This window comes from Salmo salar, chromosome 18 (genome assembly GCF_965601325.2).
Source record: "Salmo salar chromosome 18, fSalSal1, whole genome shotgun sequence".
Taxonomy (NCBI): domain Eukaryota; kingdom Metazoa; phylum Chordata; class Actinopteri; order Salmoniformes; family Salmonidae; genus Salmo; species Salmo salar.
Window position 1 is genome coordinate 71413514 of NC_138308.1, and position 21457 is coordinate 71434970.

The 21457-nt window shown below is 43.7% G+C and overlaps 2 protein-coding genes across 4 annotated transcripts in view; one reads left to right on the forward strand and one right to left on the reverse strand.

Moving 5' to 3' along the window:
- Positions 1-2640, forward strand: part of LOC106577544 (serine/threonine-protein phosphatase PP1-beta catalytic subunit) — a 32162-nt gene extending 29522 nt beyond the window's left edge. Inside the window, exons 7-8 of the mRNA XM_014155659.3 lie at positions 1548-1682; positions 2087-2640. Coding sequence (XP_014011134.1) covers positions 1548-1682; positions 2087-2191 — 240 coding nt within the window. The 3' untranslated portion in view covers positions 2192-2640. The remainder of the gene's footprint in view (positions 1-1547; positions 1683-2086) is intronic.
- A 128-nt stretch (positions 2641-2768) lies between these two features.
- LOC106577545 (equilibrative nucleoside transporter 2) overlaps positions 2769-21457 on the reverse strand; it is a 36425-nt gene continuing 17736 nt past the window's right edge. For 2 of the 3 annotated variants that reach the window (XM_014155660.3, XM_082965093.1), the window contains exons 2-13: positions 19094-19150; positions 18633-18714; positions 17620-17765; positions 17190-17329; positions 16817-16951; positions 16521-16618; positions 15850-15919; positions 15109-15287; positions 13915-14017; positions 13621-13706; positions 13204-13403; positions 2769-6442 (exon numbers count right to left, since the gene is read on the reverse strand). In XM_014155660.3, coding sequence (XP_014011135.1) covers positions 6331-6442; positions 13204-13403; positions 13621-13706; positions 13915-14017; positions 15109-15287; positions 15850-15919; positions 16521-16618; positions 16817-16951; positions 17190-17329; positions 17620-17765; positions 18633-18714; positions 19094-19125 — 1383 coding nt within the window. In that variant the 5' untranslated portion in view covers positions 19126-19150 and the 3' untranslated portion in view covers positions 2769-6330. Of the gene's footprint in view, positions 6443-7602; positions 8089-13203; positions 13404-13620; positions 13707-13914; positions 14018-15108; positions 15288-15849; positions 15920-16520; positions 16619-16816; positions 16952-17189; positions 17330-17619; positions 17766-18632; positions 18715-19093; positions 19151-21457 lie in introns of those variants that run through there. The other variant, XM_082965094.1, reaches the window with a different exon arrangement.

A 21457-nucleotide genomic window follows, 5' to 3' on the forward strand; every position in this document is an offset into this window, starting at 1 on the left:
ATGAGTAACACATCCATGGCCACATGTTAAGGTCTTCTTTCTGTAATCATGTAAAAGATGAATGTTCAAGATCGCATGCGTAGGTTGTCGCAGGTCTGTAGAGAACTTCACAATTGCTGTAATAGTCTGCGCAGAATCTTGTACAGTATTGATTACTTGTACCAGGTACGATTTAGTTTTATTTTTTTGACTTTTTACCCCTAATTTTGTGAGTCCCGTATGGACTCCGGAGAGGCGAAGGTCGAGAGCCTCCGAAACATGACTCTGTCAAGCCGTACTGCTCGCTTAACCCGTAAGCCAGCTGCACCAATGTGTCTGAGGAAACACCGTACAACTGGCGCCCAAAGTCAGCGTGCATGTGTCCAGGCCCGCCACAACGAGTCACTAGAGCGCGATGGGACAAGGACATCCCGGCCGGCCAAACCCTCCCCTAACCCGGATGACGCTGGGCTAATTGTGCGCCGCCTCATGGATCTCCCGGTCGCGGCACAGCCTGGGATCAAACCCGGGTCTGCAGTGACGCCTCAAGCACTGACATGCAGTGCCTTAGACCGCTGCGCCACTCGGGAGGCCCTGTACCATGTACTTTTAATGTAATCTCAACTGCAATCCAGGTCATTTGGTTCTGCTATTAAATGAACCACAGTGATAACACATTCATCTGTTATCAAAAATATCTGACATTGTATTCCCATTTGAACTTTGCTGTGCTTTTAAATGGTTGAAAGCACAGCGAAAGACATTTGGGTGACAACTGAACTGAACCAAATATCTGACCTAATTTTTCCATTGGAATTTGGTTGTGCTTTTAGGTGGTTTAAAGCATAGTGATAACACATTGCAAATTCAACTACATTTTGTCTGTCTTTTTGAGTGGGTGAATATAGGTTGTAAACTCATTGATTAACGTCTCAACCAAATATGACCCAATTATCCACATATGCCCAGTGGGTAGCCTATAGTTTATGCTAGGTTCTAGACTAAGCAACTTCATAATCATAATGTACTACATTCATGGCCAGTGACCTTTGCCCTTCCTATTCTACCTTTCCTGTGTCTTTCCAACGGTCTATCTTTCCCATAAAGGATAGGGGGATACCTAGTAAGTTGTACAACTGAAATTTGTCTTCCGCATTTAACCCAACCTTTCTGAATCAGAGAGGTGCGGGGGGCTGCCTTAATCGGCATCCACGTCATCGGCGCCCGGGGGAACAGTGGGTTCCCTTACTCAGGGGCAGAACGACAGATTATTACCTTGTCAGCTCGGGGATTTGATCCAGCGACCTTTTGGTTACTGGCCCAACGCTCCTACCCTCCAGGCTCATAAGCCACTCTTTAAAAACATTTTTTTTACTACCTTCACTCTTAGATAAAGCACTCATACACTGACATACACACAGACAACAGCACATGAAAAGTATCATACACCTCACTTGCTGTTGCAATACTACAACTTAACTCTGTAAAATACATTGACTATCTTGACTGTGATACTGCGGGTCCTCTGATGTGCTGACTGTGTGTGTGTGTGTGTGTGTCTCCACCAGGTGGTGGAGGATGGATATGAGTTCTTTGCCAAGCGGCAGCTGGTGACTCTGTTCTCAGCTCCTAACTACTGTGGAGAGTTTGACAACGCCGGCGGCATGATGAGTGTTGACGAGACCCTGATGTGCTCCTTCCAGGTAAAAGCAGTGCCATTGCCACCACTGACAACCACAGCTGGCTTCCGTCTGTATGGCGTACAATTGGTGCGGATGTAAAAATAAGAGACACCGACTGCGAACATTCTCATAAGTCCCTAAAATGTATCATTCCACACAGTGAAGTTTGTACAATGTTTCAGCAATAAGCCTCTTGTCCATTCTATATTGTAACTATATCACGACTACCACTCGGATACACCTGGGGCCGAACAACCCTTAGGTGTGATATAATTATACTGTTTAGTCTCTTATTGTGTCTATTAGTATTAATGATTCCCCAAACATATTAAAGAATTGGGTACAATTATACAGGTGGTGTATGCCTTTGATTGGGATTTAGATGTATGACCGTGTATCTGTCCCTGTCCACTATAACTGTGCAGATCCTGAAGCCATCTGAGAAGAAGGCCAAGTACCAGTACGGAGGGATGAACTCCGGCCGACCCGTCACCCCGCCCCGCACAGCCGTCCCGCCAAAGAAACGGTGAAGGCGGGAGCGAGAGCGAGGAAGGAGATGAACGGACGTCGTGGACGAGCGACGGTCCCTCATCCGCTTTCCACAAGAGAAACACTTGTCAGAGAAAGTAGATAAAACCCAAAGCAAAGTTTTTGATTTTATGCCCCCCACCACCCCCACCCATTTTTTTTTACTTTAATTTCCCTCTGAACTTTTGTCACGCACCGCTCTCCTGCCATAGGCTTTTTTAGCAACTGTGTAACCAACCACACTTGATGTTTTTAAAGTAGTCATTCTGTTTGCAGAAGTGTTTTTTCTTCTTCATTGTTTCCCTTCTTGCGTTTTTGGGCTTATGACAGAATGACGGGCTACTAGTTCCAGTTGAGCATTTCATTCCTATCCAGTAAGAACAGGTGTTAATGACGACTGCTGGGTTTTCAATAAATTCAAATGGGGAATAAACCTTTTTATTAGATGCTGCGATTTTGTATTTTTTATTTTATTGATCGTGCCTTCGATGCAGAAACAAATAGAACACCTAATCCATTATTAATCCTTGTTTGTTTCGATGTCCACTCAAGTACTGAACAAAGACATGAACCAAAATCTAAAAACAATCCATTTAATGGCATAAAAACTATTCCAACAGCAAGTCAAATTCCTCAACACAGAATAACTACGCAAAACATGTACATAGACATAGCCACGATTCCCTTCGCTGTAGTAGCGCATGTTAAATGTTTGTTGCGCAATCATACAGTACGACCCTGACAGAGCAAAGCCCTGCTCACAGCCACAACCTAAAACTGATTGGCACCATTGTGGTTCCATAAAACAAAACAGTGTACCGTATACATGTATGCAACAATGGCATTTATATTCCTGAGAATACTCTCTTCTCATAACCAGGGTCAAACAGGGCCATTGTTCTCATCAGCCCTTCATCCAGCCCTTTTGAAACCAAACGGCTGTTTCACTCAATAACACTTTATGCACTGGTACCTCGTTTATGACTTAGTTCACTCCATTCCGAAAACTCACTCATACACCTTGATCAAATCAAAAGCAAAGATTTCATGAGAGGGAAATTAGAATAAAGAGATTCTCTGGTACTTTTGTATACCTTTTAGCTAGTAGTTGTGAAAGTAGCGCTCATGAGCCAAAAGCGGTTCCCGAAAATTGCATACTACGTCACGTGCAGATATGTCCACCACGTCATGGCTCTCCCACTGCTGTGTGTGCATCTTGCTAGCGGTCACTCAAATGGCTATAACTCGAATTGCTATGTTGGCCCAACGTGGGGGAAAATGTCGGGGAAAATGAAACAGCTTCTAGAAAAAGTGGCTTTCAAACTAGGGATTTTGTTGCTAATTGAGGTAAGACAGTAATTCTGCTCATAGACTACGCATGTATAAATTACACCTTGACACAGCCCAAAGTGGAAGGTTAAAAAAATACTTAGAAGTCACAAGTTCCGGAGCATTAAACAATAAAACAATGGAGAATAAAATAAGAGTAATGGAGAAAGTCTAGAAACCAAAAAAGAGCAAACACACACAAAATGGTTCATGCAATAGTTTGTAAGGTTCTAATCATTGCGTTCATTTCTAGAACAAAACTGGAAATGGGCAAAAATAAATACATTTATAGTCCTAAAAATCTATAGCTTGAAAGCCCAGTTTTAGAAAATAAAGTGATTTGTTGTCATTTATTGTGTTCATGGCACTCTTAATACTGGCAGTTTAAAAATGTAAAATCTGACTCCAAGTCAGTCATTGTGGCCATGACACATTCAATAAATGAAAATTGGCAGAGAATTGTGTCTCGAATTGTGATTTAGTGTTATGGTAATGTCTTAAAATGTAAGGCCCTATAATGGCCTACTGTAATGCAGTTTAGCTAGTACTCCCACTGTCTGTGTGACACTCTATGAAGTATGAAGCTCAAAGATTGGCAGATACAGACACCTTGCCCAGAGCTAACTCGTCAATCAATGACAGCTAGAAGCCATTCTAGTCTGTGATCCTACTTCAAACACTATAGTTTACTCTAGTAAAATGACCAACAGCGAAACAAAACCATTACTTTAAATCCAACCAATTCACCTCATCAACCCTACAGAATAGCTGCCACTTTTTCGTGGTCATTGTCAGACATGAAACATTTAATTACATAGAGACAAACACACCCTTGCTTACGACAAAGCATGAAGCCTAGGTTTTTCCTTTTTGAGTTAGCTGGAACAGCACGCCTTTGTACACCGCACCTAAGGCAAAAATTCTATTTAAACAAAGTGACTGGGTAGGTTGGCCAAGCGGAATGGTGTTAAGGTCAGACTCGACAGTACCCTTAGAACAGAGGACAGGAATGGGTTAGGAATATTTTTAGGCTCCCATAACCTGCCTGCCCTCTCGTGAAAATACATCGAAACAGAAGCAGCTTGGCTAACAGGGGGCTGGAGTGGTCCTGTCAATAAACATATTTTGTTTCTAAAACCAGTCCTACTGGGCCATTATCCTCGCGTAAACAGGAAGTGAGTCAGACACAGGGCAATCGGATGACTGTGACACCTAGGTCAGGTGGTTGAAACGATGAGTCACAGATAGAAAGGTAACATAATTGAGCAGACACGATAATCTTATAATGTGGAATGGTGAATAGGGTTTTTTCCTGTCCATGACATCCGTTTTACTCTACTGAACACGCCATAGGCGGTCCTCTCCACTCCGATGGGCTAAAAAGTTATGACTGTGCTGATGTCGACAGACTAATGGCCACGTTTTCTGTGTAATATGGTAACTTTGTTCTGATGTGTCAATAAAACTGAAACGTATGTTTTAAATCAAATTAAAGGTTTACCGTAAATTCCGGACTATTAGCCGCAACTTTTTTCCCAGGCTTTGAACCTCGCGGCTTAAACAATGACGCGGCTAATATATGGATTTTTCCCGCTTTCAATTTTTTTCTCTCCAAAAAAACACATTCTGTGACGTGCTCAGTTTTTGGGCGGCATGAAGCTTTCATTAGACCAATGAAATTGCCGAACGGGTTAAGGTCAAACAACTTTTTTGTTTACTGTTTAGATTAAATCGAGCGCTCTCAAACTTCCCATCATTCTGATTACGTAGTAATTTTGTCACCCTCATCATGGCAAAGACACGGAGAAATGCATATAATTCAGATTTCAAGTTGAAGGTGATTGATCTGGCTGTTGGAAAAGGAAATAGAGCTGCTGCACGGGAGCTTGGTCTTAATGAGTCGATGATAAGACGTTGGAAACAGCAGCGTGAGGAATTGACTCAGTACAAAAATACAACTAAAGCTTACTGCTAATTTTTTGTTACAAGCCGTGTTTCGTTAAAGCCTGTGTAAAGTTCATTTGTTTCAATGTACCGGTAGGCACCTGCGGCTTATAGACATGTGCGGCTTATTTATGTTCAAAATAATATTTTGTTTTAAATTCAGTGGGTGCGGCTTATATTCAGGTGCGCTTAATAGTCCGGAAATTACGGTAGTTGAAAAGAATAAGTAAATCAACTTCAGAGCCGGTAATCGTATGATTTGCTCTGATGTCGTTTCCAGAGAGGATTATAATAAATGGAACTACTTAGTGTAACAATAGATTAGCTCTCGAAAAACTCACAGCTACAGTACTTGACTAAAGTTAATGCCTTACGTAAAAAGATCTAAAGCTAAGAAAACAAATAACTTTATACAACAATAAAAAAATCCTTAAAATGGCCCAACTCAAAAATAACGAAAACGACCCAAGTTTAGAGCGGTCTGGTACTGACTGTGTCCATTATTCCGGGAGTCAACCAGTGATGCCTTCTTATCACTGTAAACCACTTGTGAAGTAGGTAGCTAGCATTCATGTAGCATTATTCCCTCAAAGTCGGCTCTTAAGGCCATTCTCTCAGTTATTTCAGTGAGTATAGTGTATGTATGTGGCAGATGGAGAGGTAATACTCAAATCGCTTGTATAATATCTATTGTGGTCAGTACTAAATACATTTTGATGCAGGCAGCTCTCTATTCCCAGCCTAGGTCCTTCTAGGAATAAAAAGGGCATTTGGTGGCAGTGGTCGCTCAATTTACGAATGGCCATGTAGGCGACCGTTGTTCGAAAACAACAGGGACTGGTGACGGTGGTCCCTCTGGTGTGCCTGTCTAGACAAGTAGACGCAGCAGGAAAGAAAGGCCAGCCCCGATGGAGAGGCCCAGGCCCAGGAAGAAAGCCATCAGGGCCCCGGCCGTCTCTGCATCTTTGGACGCCACCAGCCTGGGAGGACAGAGAGAAAGGGTTACAGGGATGTAGAAATACATTTAACATTTACATTTAAGTCATTTAGCAGACGCTCTTATCCAGAGTGACTTACAAATTGGTGCATTCACCTTATGATATCCAGTGGAACAACCACTTTACAATAGTGCATCTAAATCTTTTAGGGGGGGGGGGGGTTAGAAGGATTACTTTATCCTATCCTAGGTATTCCTTAAAGAGGTGGGGTTTCAGGTGTCTCCGGAAGGTGGTGATTGACTCCACTGTCCTGGCGTCGTGGGGGAGCTTGTTCCACCATAGGGGTGCCAGAGCAGCGAACAGTTTTGACTGGGCTGAGCGGGAGCTGTGCTTCCTCAGAGGTAGGGGGGCCAGCAGGCCAGAGGTGGATGAACGCAGTGCCCTTGTTTGGGTGTAGGGCCTGATCAGAGCCTGAAGGTACGGAGGTGCCGTTCCCCTCACAGCTCCGTAGGCAAGCACCATGGTCTTGTAGCAGATGCGAGCTTCAACTGGAAGCCAGTGGAGAGAGCGGAGGAGCGGGGTGACGTGAGAGAACTTGGGAAGTTTGAACACCAGACGGGCTGCGGCGTTCTGGATGAGTTGTAGGGGTTTAATGGCACAGGCAGGGAGCCCAGCCAACAGCGAGTTGCAGTAATCCAGACGGGAGATGACAAATGCCTGGATTAGGACCTGCGCCGCTTCCTGTGGGAGGCAGGGTCGTACTCTGCGAATGTTGTAGAGCATGAACCTACAGGATCGGGTCACCGCCTTGATGTTAGTGGAGATAGAGGATGACACATACTGATAGATATGATGAGCCAGACAGTATACACATAGATACAGTATGCAGGTACAGTGAAATGTATTTCTTGCTCTTGCCCAACAATGCAGTACTCAATATCAGTGGTACTATTCAATAAAGTGAAGTAGAACAAAAACACAAGAAATAGAAATAAGAACACAGCAAAGTAATTAAGCTATATACAGGGTCAGTTCCAATACCATATTTACAATGTGCAGGGATACTGGAGTGATAGAGGTAGATATGTAGAGGGGTGAGGTGACTAGGCATCAGGATATATGATCAACAGAGTAGCAGCAGTGTATATGATGATTGTATGTACAGTACCAGTCCAAAGTTTGGACAACTACTCATTCAAGGGTTTTTCTTTAAATCAAATTTATTTTTATATAGCCCTTCGTACATCAGCTGATATTCTCAAAGTGCTGTACAGAAACCCAGCCTAAAACCCCAAACAGCAAGCAAAGCATGTGAAAGAAGCACGGTGGCTAGGAAAAACTCCCTAGGAAAAACTCCCTAGAAAGGCCAAAAACCTAGGAAGAAACCTAGAGAGGAACCAGGCTATGAGGGGTGGCCAGTCCTCTTCTGGCTGTGCAGGGTGGATATTATAACAGAACATGGTCAAAATGTTAAAATGTTAAAATGTTCATAAATGACCAGCATGGTCAAATAATAATAATCATAGTAGTTGTCGAGGGTGCAACAAGCACGTCCGGTGAACAGGTCAGGGTTCCATAGCCGCAGGCAGAACAGTTGAAACTGGAGCAGCAGCACGGCCAGGTGGACTGGGGACAGCAAGGAGTCATCATACCAGGTAGTCCTGAGGCATGGTCCTAGGGCTCAGGTCCTCCGAGAGAAAGACAGAAAGAGAGAAAGAGAGAATTAGAGAGAGCATATTTAAATACACACAGGACACCGGATAAGACAAGAGAAATACTCCAGATGTAACAGACTGACCCTAGCCCCCCGACACATAAACTACTGCAGCATAAATACTGGAGGCTGAGACAGGAGATAAAATATAATTGTTTATATTTTCTACATTGTACAATAATAGTGAAGACATCAAACTATTAAATAACATATGGAATCATGTAGTAACCAAAAAAAAGTGTTAAACAAATCAAAATATATTTTATATTTGAGATTCTTCAAAGTAGCCACTCTTTGCCTTTGAGAGCTTTGCAAACTCTTGGCATTCTCTTTTCCAACAGTCTTGAAGGAGTTCCCACATATGCTGAGCACATGTTGGCTGCTTTCCTTCTCTCTGCTGTCCAACTCATCCCAAACCATCTCATTTAGGTTGAGGTCAGGTGATTGTGGAGGCCAGGTCATCTGATGCAGCACTCCATCACTCTCCTTCTTGGTCAAATAGCCCTTACACAGCCTGGAGGGTTGTTGGGTCATTGTCCTGTTTAAAAACAAATGATATTCCCACTAAGCGCAAACCAGATGGGATGGCGTATCGCTGCAGAATGCTGTGGTAGCCATGCTGGTTAAGTGTGCCTTGAATTCTAAATAAATCACTGACAGTGTCACCAGCAAAGCACCTCCACACCACCTCCTCCATGCTTCACATGGGAACCACACATGCAGAGATCATCTGTTCACCTGCTCTGCGTCTCACAAAGACATTTGGACACATCAGACCAAAGGACAGATTTCCACCGGTCTAATGTCCATTGCTCGTGTTTCTTGGCCCAAGCAAGTCTCTTCTTCTTATTGGTGTCCTTTAGTAGTGGTTTCTTTGCAGCAAATCTACCATGAAGGCCTGATTTACGAAGTCTCCTCTGAACAGTTGATGTTGAGATCAGGGGCGGAAATCCCGGGGGGGACGGGGGGGACACGACCCCCCCCCATCCTGGGAAAAATATGATTTGTCCCCCCCAATATATCACTGAAACATAACTATGTAATTTAAATAATATTAATAATACGCAATGAATGCAATTGTGCTGATTATAGACACTTAATAGCGCGTTTTTAAGTTTCAAAAGATTGCGACCCCCCCACCCTTTGCCTCACCATGGTTTGATCCACTGCCAGTTCCTTAGTTGGCAAGGTAACAGAGGGGTCGTGTCTACTGTCTGAAAGGCACTCAATGAACGTAACTGACGTAAGGTTAATCCAGTCAATCGCGCACACACACTAGCTGAATATGCAGAGCTAGCGCGCAAATATGAACTATTAAGCTAGCTAGTACCTATTCCATTTATGTGGCGTCGTCTAAGATGGAATCTTTGCTATCGTCAATTTATTCCAAGATCAGCATGCAGATGATGTAAGTTAGTGCTTCAAAGTCCCTGTGATAAGGTTAGCGATAAACTGAAGTCCAAACTGAACAGAACTACACTCTCTTCTACCATTGTCTTAAATATATTTAATGGTCTCGTTGCAAAAGCTAAATTGTCGCAAGGGAACTTTTATTTATTTATTTTATTTCACCGTTATTTAACCCGGGTAGCAAAGATTATAGCAAAAACCACTGAAACTGAATTGGTGCTCGCTAGCTTTGCAAATTCAGCTATTGTTGGAAGCCAGCCAATATGAAACAAACTATTAAAATTACAAAAGGTTGCAGCATATGTTGTGTAAATGGTGAACTCATACAGCTGTCAACTCTTGTCATTTTAATCCGTTTCACATTTGCTAGCTACCTTTTAGATCGAAGCACAAATAGAATGATAGAAGATGATAGAAGCCCATCTCCTACTGTAAATAACCTACACACTGGTGTGTGTGTGTGTGTGTGTGTGTGTGTGTGTGTGTGTGTGTGTGTGTGTGTGTGTGTGTGTGTGTGTAGCCAGCCAGCCAGCCAGGTAGAAAAATGGCAGAAAAATAAAAGACGGACATCAGAGTATTTTTCAGTACACCAAAACGCAAAGTAAGAACCCTAGTAGCCTAATATCTCAGACTAGTTGATAAAATGTTCATAAGAAAGAAATGAAATTCTAATGGAAATGTTTCACAATGATGTCATTAGGCAGAGCAGGCAACAGATGGCACACAGACAGCAGAGTTGGGGACAGCTATGCAGGGACAGACTGGCAGAGACAGGGAGTCTCAGGTAAGTTTGTTGAGTCTTGGTTTGGCAACATTATGAAAGGTTCTCAATTTTTTTTGACTTGTAAAATAGGAACATAATTGGAAAATGCCATGGATACCCCCACTCTCAACTTAAACTGGTGACTGAACTAAGATTTGTTAAAGGCAATGGTATTGCTGTTGTGATTAGTTGTGTAGTTTTGGGTACCGGTAGTTAGGAGTACGGGCAAACACCTTATTTCTTTGGTTCCTCAATATACATTTACCATATTACAACGTAGGCTATGTGTTACAGCACTACTTTTGGCGTCCCCCTCAGGAATTGCTCTTGAGAAAATGTCATGTAATTGTCCCCTCCAAAGTTGATATCAGATTTTCGCCCCTGGTTGAGATGTCTGTTACTTGAACTCTGAAACATTTATTTGGGCAGCAATTTCAGGCTGGTAACTCTAATTAACTTATCCTCTGCAGCAGAGGTAACTCTGGGTCTTCCTTTTTTGTGGCGGTCCTGATGAGAGCCAGTTTCATGGTTTGATGGTTTTTGCGACTGCACTTGAAGAAACTTTCAAAGTTCTTGGCATTTTCTGGATTGACTGACCTTCATGTCTTAAAGCAACGAATGACTGTTGTTTCTCTTTGCCTATTTTAGCTGTTCTGGCCATAATATCGACTGGATATTTTACCAAATAGGTCTATCTTCTGTATACCACCCCTAACTTGTCACAACACAATTGATTGGCTAAAATGCATTAAGGAAAGAAATTCCACAAATTAACTTTTAACAAGGCACATCTGTTAATTGAAATGCATTCCAGGTGACTACCTCATGAAGCTGGTTGAGAGAATGCTAAGAGTGTGCAAATCAAGGCAAACGGTGGGAACTTTGAAGAATCTTAAATATGAAATATATTTTGATTTGTTTAACACTTTTTTTGGTTACTACATGATTCCATCTGTGTTATTTCATAGTTTTGATGTCTTCACTATTATTCTACAATGTAGAAAATATGAAAAATAAAGAAAAACCCTTGAATGAGTAGGTATGTCCAAACTTTTTACTGGTACTGTATGTGTGTGTGTGTAGAGTCAGTACATGGTTCTGGTTTTACAGGAAGTAAACAAGGAAGTTGGCCTGAGATAGAAAATGTAATTTCAGAAGAATGTGTATGTGTGGGGGCTGGGTTTCTACTAAGCTAACATATGGAATTGTTTTAAGATGGTCATACCAAGGATCATTTAGCTATTTGATTTTGAATTTTGGGACCCCTGTAAGTACCTCAAATTATGGGGCCTCCCGAGTGGCGCAGCTGTGTAAGGCACTGCATCGCAGTGCTCGAGGTTTCAATACAGACCCGGGTTCGACACCAGGCTGTGTCGCAGCCAGCCGCGAGCGGGAGACCCATGAGGCGGCGCACAATTGGCCGAGCGTCGTCCGGGTTACGGGAGGGTTTGGCCAGCCAGGATGTCCTTGTCCCATCGCACTCTAGCAACTCCTTGTGGCGGGAAGGGCGCATGCACGCTGACTTCGGTCGCCAGCTGGACGGTGTTTACTCCGACACATTGGTGCAGCTGGCTTCCGGGTTAAGCGAGCAGTGTGTCAAGAAGCAGTGTTGCTTGGTAGGGTCGTGTTTTGGAGGACGCTTGGCTCTCAACCGTCGCCTCTCTCGAGTCCGTACGGGAGTTGCACCGATGGGACAAGACTGTAACTACTAAAAAGTAAAACATTTAAAAACATCCCTGAATTATCTAAAATATTTTATAAAACATTGAATTTGGCCTAACTGCTATTAACGATTAGAAACACATTGAATAACATTATTACATGGCAAAACAGATAGTAAAATATTTTACTATCAAAAAGGAGTTTGTTTTGAAGCGTCTGTCCTATATCTGAGAGATAGTGTATATTCTTCATCTTTCTTATATCTATATGACCAAAAGTATGTGGAAACCTGTTTGTCGAACATTTCATTCCAAAATCATGGACATTAATATAGAGTTGGTACCCCCATTTCCTGCTATAACAGCCTCCACTCTTCTGGGAAGGCTTTCCACTAGATGTTGGAACATTTCTGCGGGGACTTGCTTCCATTCAGCCACAAGAGCATTAGTGAGGTCGGGCACTGATGTTGGGCGATTAGGCCTGGCTCACAGCCTGCGTTCCAATTCATCCCAAAGGCGTTCGATGGGGTTGAGATCAGGGCTCTGTGCAGGCCAGTCAAGTTCTTCCACACCGATCTCAACAAACCATTTCTATATGGAGCTCGCTTTGTGCATATTAGTTTGTAGGCCAAACCGTTCAGACACTACAGACGTTTTGGTGAGAAGACCCATTTTGGCTATGTCTCCTGGTCTGACAAACACTGCTGTAGCTCAGCCACCTTCAACCGTAGATGTGGAAGACCGACATCAGCGGATGTGGTGGATTGAGACACAGCCCACGCAAAAAAAACAAATATAGCTAGTTTAAACAGACTTTGTTATTATGCTAATTAGACTAATTTGATTAAGTCAACAGAGTGACATGCCAGAGAGAGAGATTGTGTGTAAACAAGCCATGAAAATGAGATTGAAGGAGTTAATATGTGCATAACTGGCGTAGTGTTACGACAGTGGACTGTCACGTGCGGAGCGTGCACTTGTACTTGTCCTATTTCACACGTTACCAAGTGTGTGATTTAAATTTGTTTTTTTTGCATATCCCACTCTCCCTGAGACACCCTTGGAGAGTAGGGTCACAGCCGGGGTTTACCATTATGAACGGCGCACCTGGAGCAATTAGTTAAGTGCCTAGCTCAAGGGCACATCGGCACGATTTCTCACCTTGTCTGCGCGGGGATTTGAACCAGCAGCCCTAACCGCTAGGCTACCTGCAGTGTAAGCTGCCGCCGTGTGTGTGTGTGTTACTTCTACTCACTGTGGGGCGTAGGTCATGGACAGGCAGACGCAGTAGCCACTAGAGAGGGAGAAGAGCATCATGATGAAGGCGAAGGCAGCGTCGTGGGAGAAGAGGACGGGGAGGTAGGAGCGCCTCTGGACGTTACAGAACATCAGCAGGGGAACAAACACCACCCTGGAGACCACCAGCACCGGGAACAGATGACTCTCCTTGGGAGGCTGCGGAACAAATACAGAGAGAAATGTTACTAGTAAGACACTAATAAGACAAAGTAATAATAACAACTAAATGTAATACGAGTAATAACCGAAGCTTTCATGCAGGGGTAGAAAGTGAGAGAATTTCAATTTGTAGAGGATTATAAAACACTGAGAAACTTGGAAAAATGATCCTATCAAGGACAATCCACACAGATCAAATGAATCAGAAACCTACCCATTGGAACAGGGTGGTGACGGTTCTACCGATCCAGTCACACACGTTGAAGATGAGGAAGCAACACACTGAGATGAAATAGGACTCTGATGGGGAGGAAGAGGTGGTTAATAGGTGGTTTTAAGTCTCATGACATGCATACTAAACATACAGTATACAAAAAGGTGCTATATAGAACCTAAAAGGGTTCTACCTCGAACCAAAAAGGGTTCTACCTGGAACGAGAAAGGGTTCTCCTATGGAGACAGCCGAAGAACCCTTTTGAAACCTATTTATCAAAGAGAGTATACATACCCCATTTCCCAGGGTATATGGTTTTGACGTCCACAGTGACGGCAGGAAACACAGAGAGAGTGACGGTGAAGACAAAAACCACACAGAACGCCATCACCCATATCTGAAGAGAGGGGGACAGGGACAAGGTAAAAAATATGGTGGAAAATTTTTGTCCATGCTTACACTACTTCTAAATGCATGTAGGGGAGTGAACAAGTGTACACTTTGGGAAAAGGGTAGGGAATTGGACCGCAACTATAGACCAGAGCCTTATATAAAATATATATATAAAATAAAAATTATATAAACTCAGCAAAAAAATAAATGTCCTCTCACTGTCAACTGCGTTTATTTTCAGCAAACTTAATATGTGTAAATATTTGTATGAACATAACAAGATTCCACAACTGAGACAAACTGAACAAGTTCCACAGACATGTGACTAACAGAAATTGAATAATGTGTCCCTGAACAAAGGGGGGGTAAAAATCAAAAGTAACAGTCAGTATCTGGTGTGACGTTGTTGCCGGTGATGTCTGGTGAGGACCTGCCTTTACAACAGTCCTACAAGCCCTCATTCCAGCCTCTCTCAGCCTATTGCGGACAGTCTGAGCACTGATGGATGGATTGTGCAGGTAGTTGTTGCTGCCATCCTGCTCCTGTCCCGCAGGTGTGATGTTCGGCTGTACCGATCCTGTGCAGGCGTTGTTACACGTGGTCTGCCACTGCGAGGACGATCAGCTGTCCGGCCCGTCTCCCTGTAGCGCTGTCTTAGGTTTCTCACAGTACGGAGATTGCCATTTATTGCCCTTGCCACATCTGCAGTCCTCATGCCTCCTTGCAGCATGCCTAAGGCACATTCACGCAGATGAGCAGGGACCCTGGGCATCTTTATTTTTGGTGTTTTTCAGAGTCAGTAGAAAGGCCTCTTTAGTGTCCTAAGTTTTCATAACTGTAACCTTAATTGCATACCGTTTGTAAGCTGTTAGTGTCTTAACGACCGTTCCACAGGTGCATGTTCATTAATTGTTTATGCATGGGAAACAGTGCTTAAACCCTTTACAATGAAGATCTGTGAAGTTAATTTGATTATTACGAATTATCTTAGAAAGACGGTGTTCTGAAAAGGGGACGTTTCTTTTTTGCTGAGTTTATTTATTTAATATATCTCCGCTACAGACACAGCTGAGTAATAACAGAGGTCAGCGTTACCTTTTTAAACACCTCCATGACGGTGGACTTCCGGTCCCTGTCCTCAGCCTGCTCCAGGGGTAGGAAGTTATGCTTGGGACTGCCCCCGTCTACCTCCACCTCCTCGCCGCTGGCATCACCATTGGCCAATGAGCCGTTGGCCTTGCCATTCAGCTTGCCGTTCTGCGCCGTGCCACTCTCTGCCAGGTGAGGAAGAACGGGGAAAATGCCAGGGAAAACGGTCAACTTGACCTCACATTGATAAATTAACAGGCATGTGTAAATGTGTAAGGGAGTAATGGCCAATGTTGGGGGGAGGGATGCAGCGCCATCTGTGACACTAGTTTCTGGGGCATGTGCCCACCAGACTACTACGGTTAGTGAGGGCCACAGCCCGGGGGAAGAAACTGTTCAGGTGGTGGGTAGGTTTTGGTCATGAGTGATCTGAACTGCCTGCCAAAAGGGAATTGTTGAAGGAGGGGGTGACCGGGGTGGAAGGGGGTCGGCAAAGATCTTTCCTGCACGCTTCCTTGCCCTGGAGTCGTGCAGATCTCGATGGAGGGCAGGTGGCAGCCAATGACCCTCATGGACAGGGGGACCTGATGCTAGATCGAAACTCCTACTCTGAGATGCTTGATACATACAGCCCCCCTGAGTTTAAAGGGGAATACTAGCAGTGACAGACCGCACTGTACTGGATGGTCATTGAGATGTATAGGAGCACAAAATGAATAGGTCTCTCAGAGCTTTCAGCAGCCTCACCTTTCAGCAGCTCGTCTATGGTCTCCACCTCATAGCTCCTGCTCTTGTCCAAGTAGAACTGGGCAAACTCCTAGATAAGACCGGAGCAGAGGCCAAATGAGACAGACAGAACATTCGTTGAACTCGAACACGGATTCCTTTGATGAAACATAGTAATGCTGTGCTGGTCAGCTACAGCCCTGGGGGACACAACGTCTGTTCTGAGCCCCAACCTGTGACACAGATTCTTTAGATATGTCACGCCTACTCCCACTCCCCCTCTCTGGTGCTGGACGTCGCCGGTCTACTAACCACCGGTCCTGGCAACCCGCCTTTAAGCACACCTGGCAACCGTCATTACGCACACCTGCGTCTCATTATCAGTCACACCTGGACTTCATTACTCCCTTGATTACGAACCCTTTATATAGCACTCTTTTGTTATCAGTCATCGGGTAGTATGTTTGTGTTTCCATATCAGACGCTGCTCTTGTTTTGTTATCGGTCCATTTTCGTTGTTATTTAACTCACTAACTGCACCTGCTTCCTGTCTCCCTGCGTCGACGTTACAAAATAAAACTTGGCTGTAGTCCCGAGGGATACAGGGTCTGTTCTGAGGCCCAACGTGTGATATCTATCAAATGATTCTATTACATTCCAGTCCTGAGGCTTCGTAGGGCTGAGCCACTCACCAGGCGAGGCAGGAGGAGGTAGCTGAGGAGAGTGAGCAGGGTTCCTACACAAGGAGTGATGAAGTAACCCAACGCAGCCGTCTCAAGGTCTGTGTCACCTGTCACACACGCAGGAAAGAAAAAGGAGAGGTCAATTCCAAGTGGGGTTGCAAAGGCCACACCGTACTCTTTTGACTAATTGCCTCATTTGAATGGTTTGCTAGTCAGCCACTGAGCAAATCTGATGGGAGCTGTGCGTGTTTATTTCCAAGTATTTCTTTGTATATTTGATATATCGGTTTGTGTGTGTGACTCACTGGCTATGGAGACCAGCATGGCGAGAGAGGCGAAGGTGCCGGCCAGCCCCTGGCCACTCATAAACACAGCGCTGTACCTCTGAGGCAGCAAGCCCACCAGGCCAAACAGACTGCCCTGCAGCACCGCTCCAAACGCTACAAGGAGAGAGAGAGAGGGAGAGAGAGAGAGGCAGGGTTAATAATATAGCGCACATCATCATCATCATCATCAACAAACAGTTAATGATACCACCCCCCGACCCCGCCCACACACACACACGCACACTATATTAATGCCATCACACACACATGTTGTGACAAATGGTTTCTCTCTTTCACACACACAAACCACAATGATCCCCCCCACATACACAGACAACCATGTCCTACTCACAGTTGATGAACCAGATGGTAGCCATGGTAACAGAGAAGAAGCAGTCCTCCTCCATAGGGACCTTGACCAGGATGGCAGTGAGGATGAAGAGGACGAGGATGAAGACCAGGCTGCCCGCTATACGCACCATCTCCGATATCCTACGCACAAATTTAAAAAAGGTTAGTTCACAATCTCACTGGATTAGACAGCAACACCACCTTCACGCAATATTACACATTTTTACTTTAAACTGAGGCCAACCTAAAATCCACTGTATCACAAAGCATATTGGCTTTTTTGCACCTATTTGCAGTTGAATAAAATGGCCAACACAAAAGGGTTGTTCACACACACACACTAGACTGTCAGCCAAGTATACAGTAAAAAGAAAAGGTGTGTGTTTAGCATTTGGATGACATGTAAACCTGAGGGAGAAGTGCTGTCTCACCGCTGATAAAAGAAGGAGTTGAGCAGAGTGCAGAGCAGCAGGGGGAGCTGGGACAGCAGAGTCATCCAGTTGTTGAAGTAGTACTCTTTCTGGACCACCATCGTGCCGTTGCTCCATTCTACCTTGTTGAGGCGTCTATTGAAATACTGTTGACAGAAGAGATAAAATGGTCTTTTTGCAAACACTTATCCACATTTTGGTAGGTTACAAGGATGCCCGATCAACTGAGCCACACAGGACTCAAGAGATGACCCAGTTTAGATCAACAATCAATATGCTGTTAGTTGCTATCGGCTAAGTACATACAGTAATGGTACATCAGTGGTCACACGTCACTTGTTCCTATACAAATAGGTCTAGTCATTCTACAAACGTGTACTGTATACCAAGAATCAAAGCTAACCCTATGAGCTAACCCTACGAGCTGTGGGGTTTGACATTTGAACATGGGGAGAGCTTAGCCTTAGAGGCTAGGCCACACACACACACACACACACACACCTCCAAAGTGGAAAACTCATGTAATGTTCTATAGCTTAAGGGGCCTCCAACCACACCATAAGGGGTAAACTTCAACATACAGATACTTAGTGGACACCAAGACTACATAACAACAGGGGGCCAGTCACACTAAATCCCTCTCGGACAAAATACTTGACTTGAACATACCAACAACTCAGCTAATCCTCTATGTACAATACACACACAGAACAAATACAAACATCTGACTTTCAGGGGCTGCTTTTTAAAAACTACTTTTCCAAGATAATTCCCTAAGAAGCCAATGCTCTACTTTGGCATGATACATAAAGTATTGCACTTGCTGAACCAGAGCCAAAGTAGATCTGCTCTTCGATCTGTAGCTTTGGGAAACTTTAATACAAAAGTTTCCCCAAAGCTACAGATCTAGGATCAGATCTACCTTGCCCTAATCCTGACTGTAGCTTTTAGGGTGGTGAATAACTATCTGACACTGGACCTGTTGTTATGAAGACATATGAGGTTGGGTTTACCATGGAGGCGGTCATAAAGAAATTCCATGGTAGCAGCGTCCCGAGGCCCAGAATGAAGAAGGTGATCCCCACCAACCAGCCCCTGGGAACGGGAGGATAATATGAAAAGATCAGAAACAAGCATGTCATTCTTAGTTTTTTTTATATGTATTTACCATGTTATTTCTTAAAAAATAGCAGGTAGTTTATGTACCGTGAAATAAAGTGCGACCAGTCAGGGAGATAAAATGCAACAATAGTGAACTTTATAGAAGTACATCAGAAATTAAAATCAATTCACTACGTAAATTGATTAAAAACAGTACAAAGTTCCTTTTCAGCACCACTGCTTTGCTTGGAGCGCATTTCACTTAAACTCAAAATATAAAAATAGGACTCTGGTTGAGAGTGAGAGCAGAAACGAGAAAGAAATGAGAGTAGATACTTATAGTTTGCAAGAGGAAGCGTCGCCAGCGACTCACCTATCACGTGGGGCGTCTGTCCGGTCCTTCATCCTGTGCTATGGGGTTCGGTTGAAACTAGGGGCAAAAGAAAGGGGAACATAGTCAACATAAAGACCAAGTGTAGATTTGTCTATCCTCTCTAAGCACTTTATTTACAGAATAAAAATACAGTTCATTTTCCACATTCTAGAACATTGCGGCAAGGAGTAGGAGCCATTCCCACTACACGACAGTATGTCCAAGATAGGGTTGGGCGGTATTCAGATTTTCATATTGTGATACCGGCCTTCTCTCATCCCGGGATTTATGGTATTACAGTCTTAGTATATAAAAAGGGGCTCTAAAAACGCAAAAAAGCCCATTGGGCATCTATAAACAGAATGCTAACAAAATTGTCACAAACTAATAGAGAATTTCAATAGAGGATGATAGCTAAATATGCTAACAAGCGCAAAGTCAGGCAATCCAGCTCATAAAGTTATACGGCAGGGGGCGGCAGGTAGCCTAGTGGTTAGAGTGTTGGGCCAGTAACCGAAAGGTTGCTAGATCAAATCCCTGAGCTGACATGGTAAAAATATGTAATTCTGCCCCTGAACAAGGCAGTTAACCCACTGTTCCCAGGCCGTCATTGTAAATAAGAATTTGTTCTTAACTGACTTGCCTAGTTAAATAAAAGGTTCAATAAATAAATACAAGTATAGGTAGTAGCTGAGTGCAAATGAACAATGTTTTGACGCATGCTTGTCTGAAGGAAGAACAGGGCTGGTTCTGGAGCAGTATGTGTATATGCTGTGTCTGTGTGGAATCGCTAGGGCAACAGGCCTGCCTGCTCTGCTCTAAGAAAAGGGAGGAGCAGATGGGCTGAGAACGGAGGAGAAAAAAAAACAGGAAATCAAGTTAACAGCTGTACAGATCACTCATCCAAAGCGCTTTGACTTCTCAAACAAGGCAAAAAGCTAAACACACACACACACATAAATAAATAAAATGCCCTGTTTCCTTGTATATTCAGCCACTTACTTGCAGTGCATTCGGAAAGTATTTGTATTAGTAGTTGTATTTTTTCTCTCTCAAATAAACAGTTTTTCCCTTTGTCATTATTGGGTATTGTGTGTCGATTAATGAGGGGGAAACAATTTAATCAATTTTAGAATAAGACTGTAACATAACAAAATGTGGAAAAGTGAAGTAGTCTGAATACTTAACGAATGCACTGTAGCTAACTAGCAAGTTAAACCAAAGACACAGCTGGACTCGCCAGCTCCCGCTTTCTCCCGTTGTGCTATTTACAAACACGTGACTGGCTCAACTGTTCTGGTGAACTACGGTAAGCTTCATAATGTAAAATAATGTGACAGGTGAAATGAAGAACACAATCTGCTTCACCTCCTAGCGTATTACACAAGTTGACTGCAGGTGGTAACTTAAAGTAGCTACAAATATTCTAATTTATTGAAAAACTTCAAAAGAAATAGTTGACGGCACTGACGTTATTGAAAAAGCTTCCCGTGGCTTTTTCCAAATACCCCGGTATACGGTATACGGCCCAAGCCTAGTTCAAGAGCCACTTGATAGTAGCCTGTACTGTGAGGATGTTAGCTGGATAGAGAGAGACCTGACCCCTCTCCCAGTTCAACAACTAAACACTCTATTGATTTCAATAGGAACAGTCAGTTCTATAAAGCTGTGGATTAAGCAAGAGTCCACTCCCTATGTACACACTTGGTTCTGTACACACACAAACTGATAGGCCCCGCACCCAACACAAATAGAAATGGCCCAGGTAGCACAGCTGTGTAGTTGACAAAAATCTATCCAAAAGTTGTTTAGGTCCTAGTGCTTCTGCCGTACGAAGAACGTAACTCTATTTGAAAGTTGTACCCCATTGACAATCCCGTCAGTTGAAACGTATCATCTGAGTCTGCCATTGAGCTCTGTTGTGGGAGAAAAACACGGCTACCCAACATGTTTTGACTAGTCTGTGTGGAACAGTGGCAGGGTGGGTGTGAAGGGATGGGCTGGCAAGTCCCTACCTGTGCTGACTGGGAGAAACCATATCTGTGAGCGTCAAACAGAGATATTCTTTTCAATGCAGAAATCCATAAATTGAAGGGGGGGGTGACTTTTTTAAATTTGTATTTACAAATCCCAGTTGTTGAGGTAGGATTAACATTTTAAAAAGGGCTGTCATTTGACAGAAAGCTCTTGGGTTTTGGGTCTCGTCATTTACCTGGCAATGAAAAGTGTGTTTGTAACCCACACCACACATCCCAAATATTGCCTGAGCTTGGTCGCTAGTACACAAAGCGTGGGTTGCATTTCAGACGTGCTTTGTTGCCCTCTTGGACATAGCTGACCTCAGTCATCAACAACGCCCTGTCT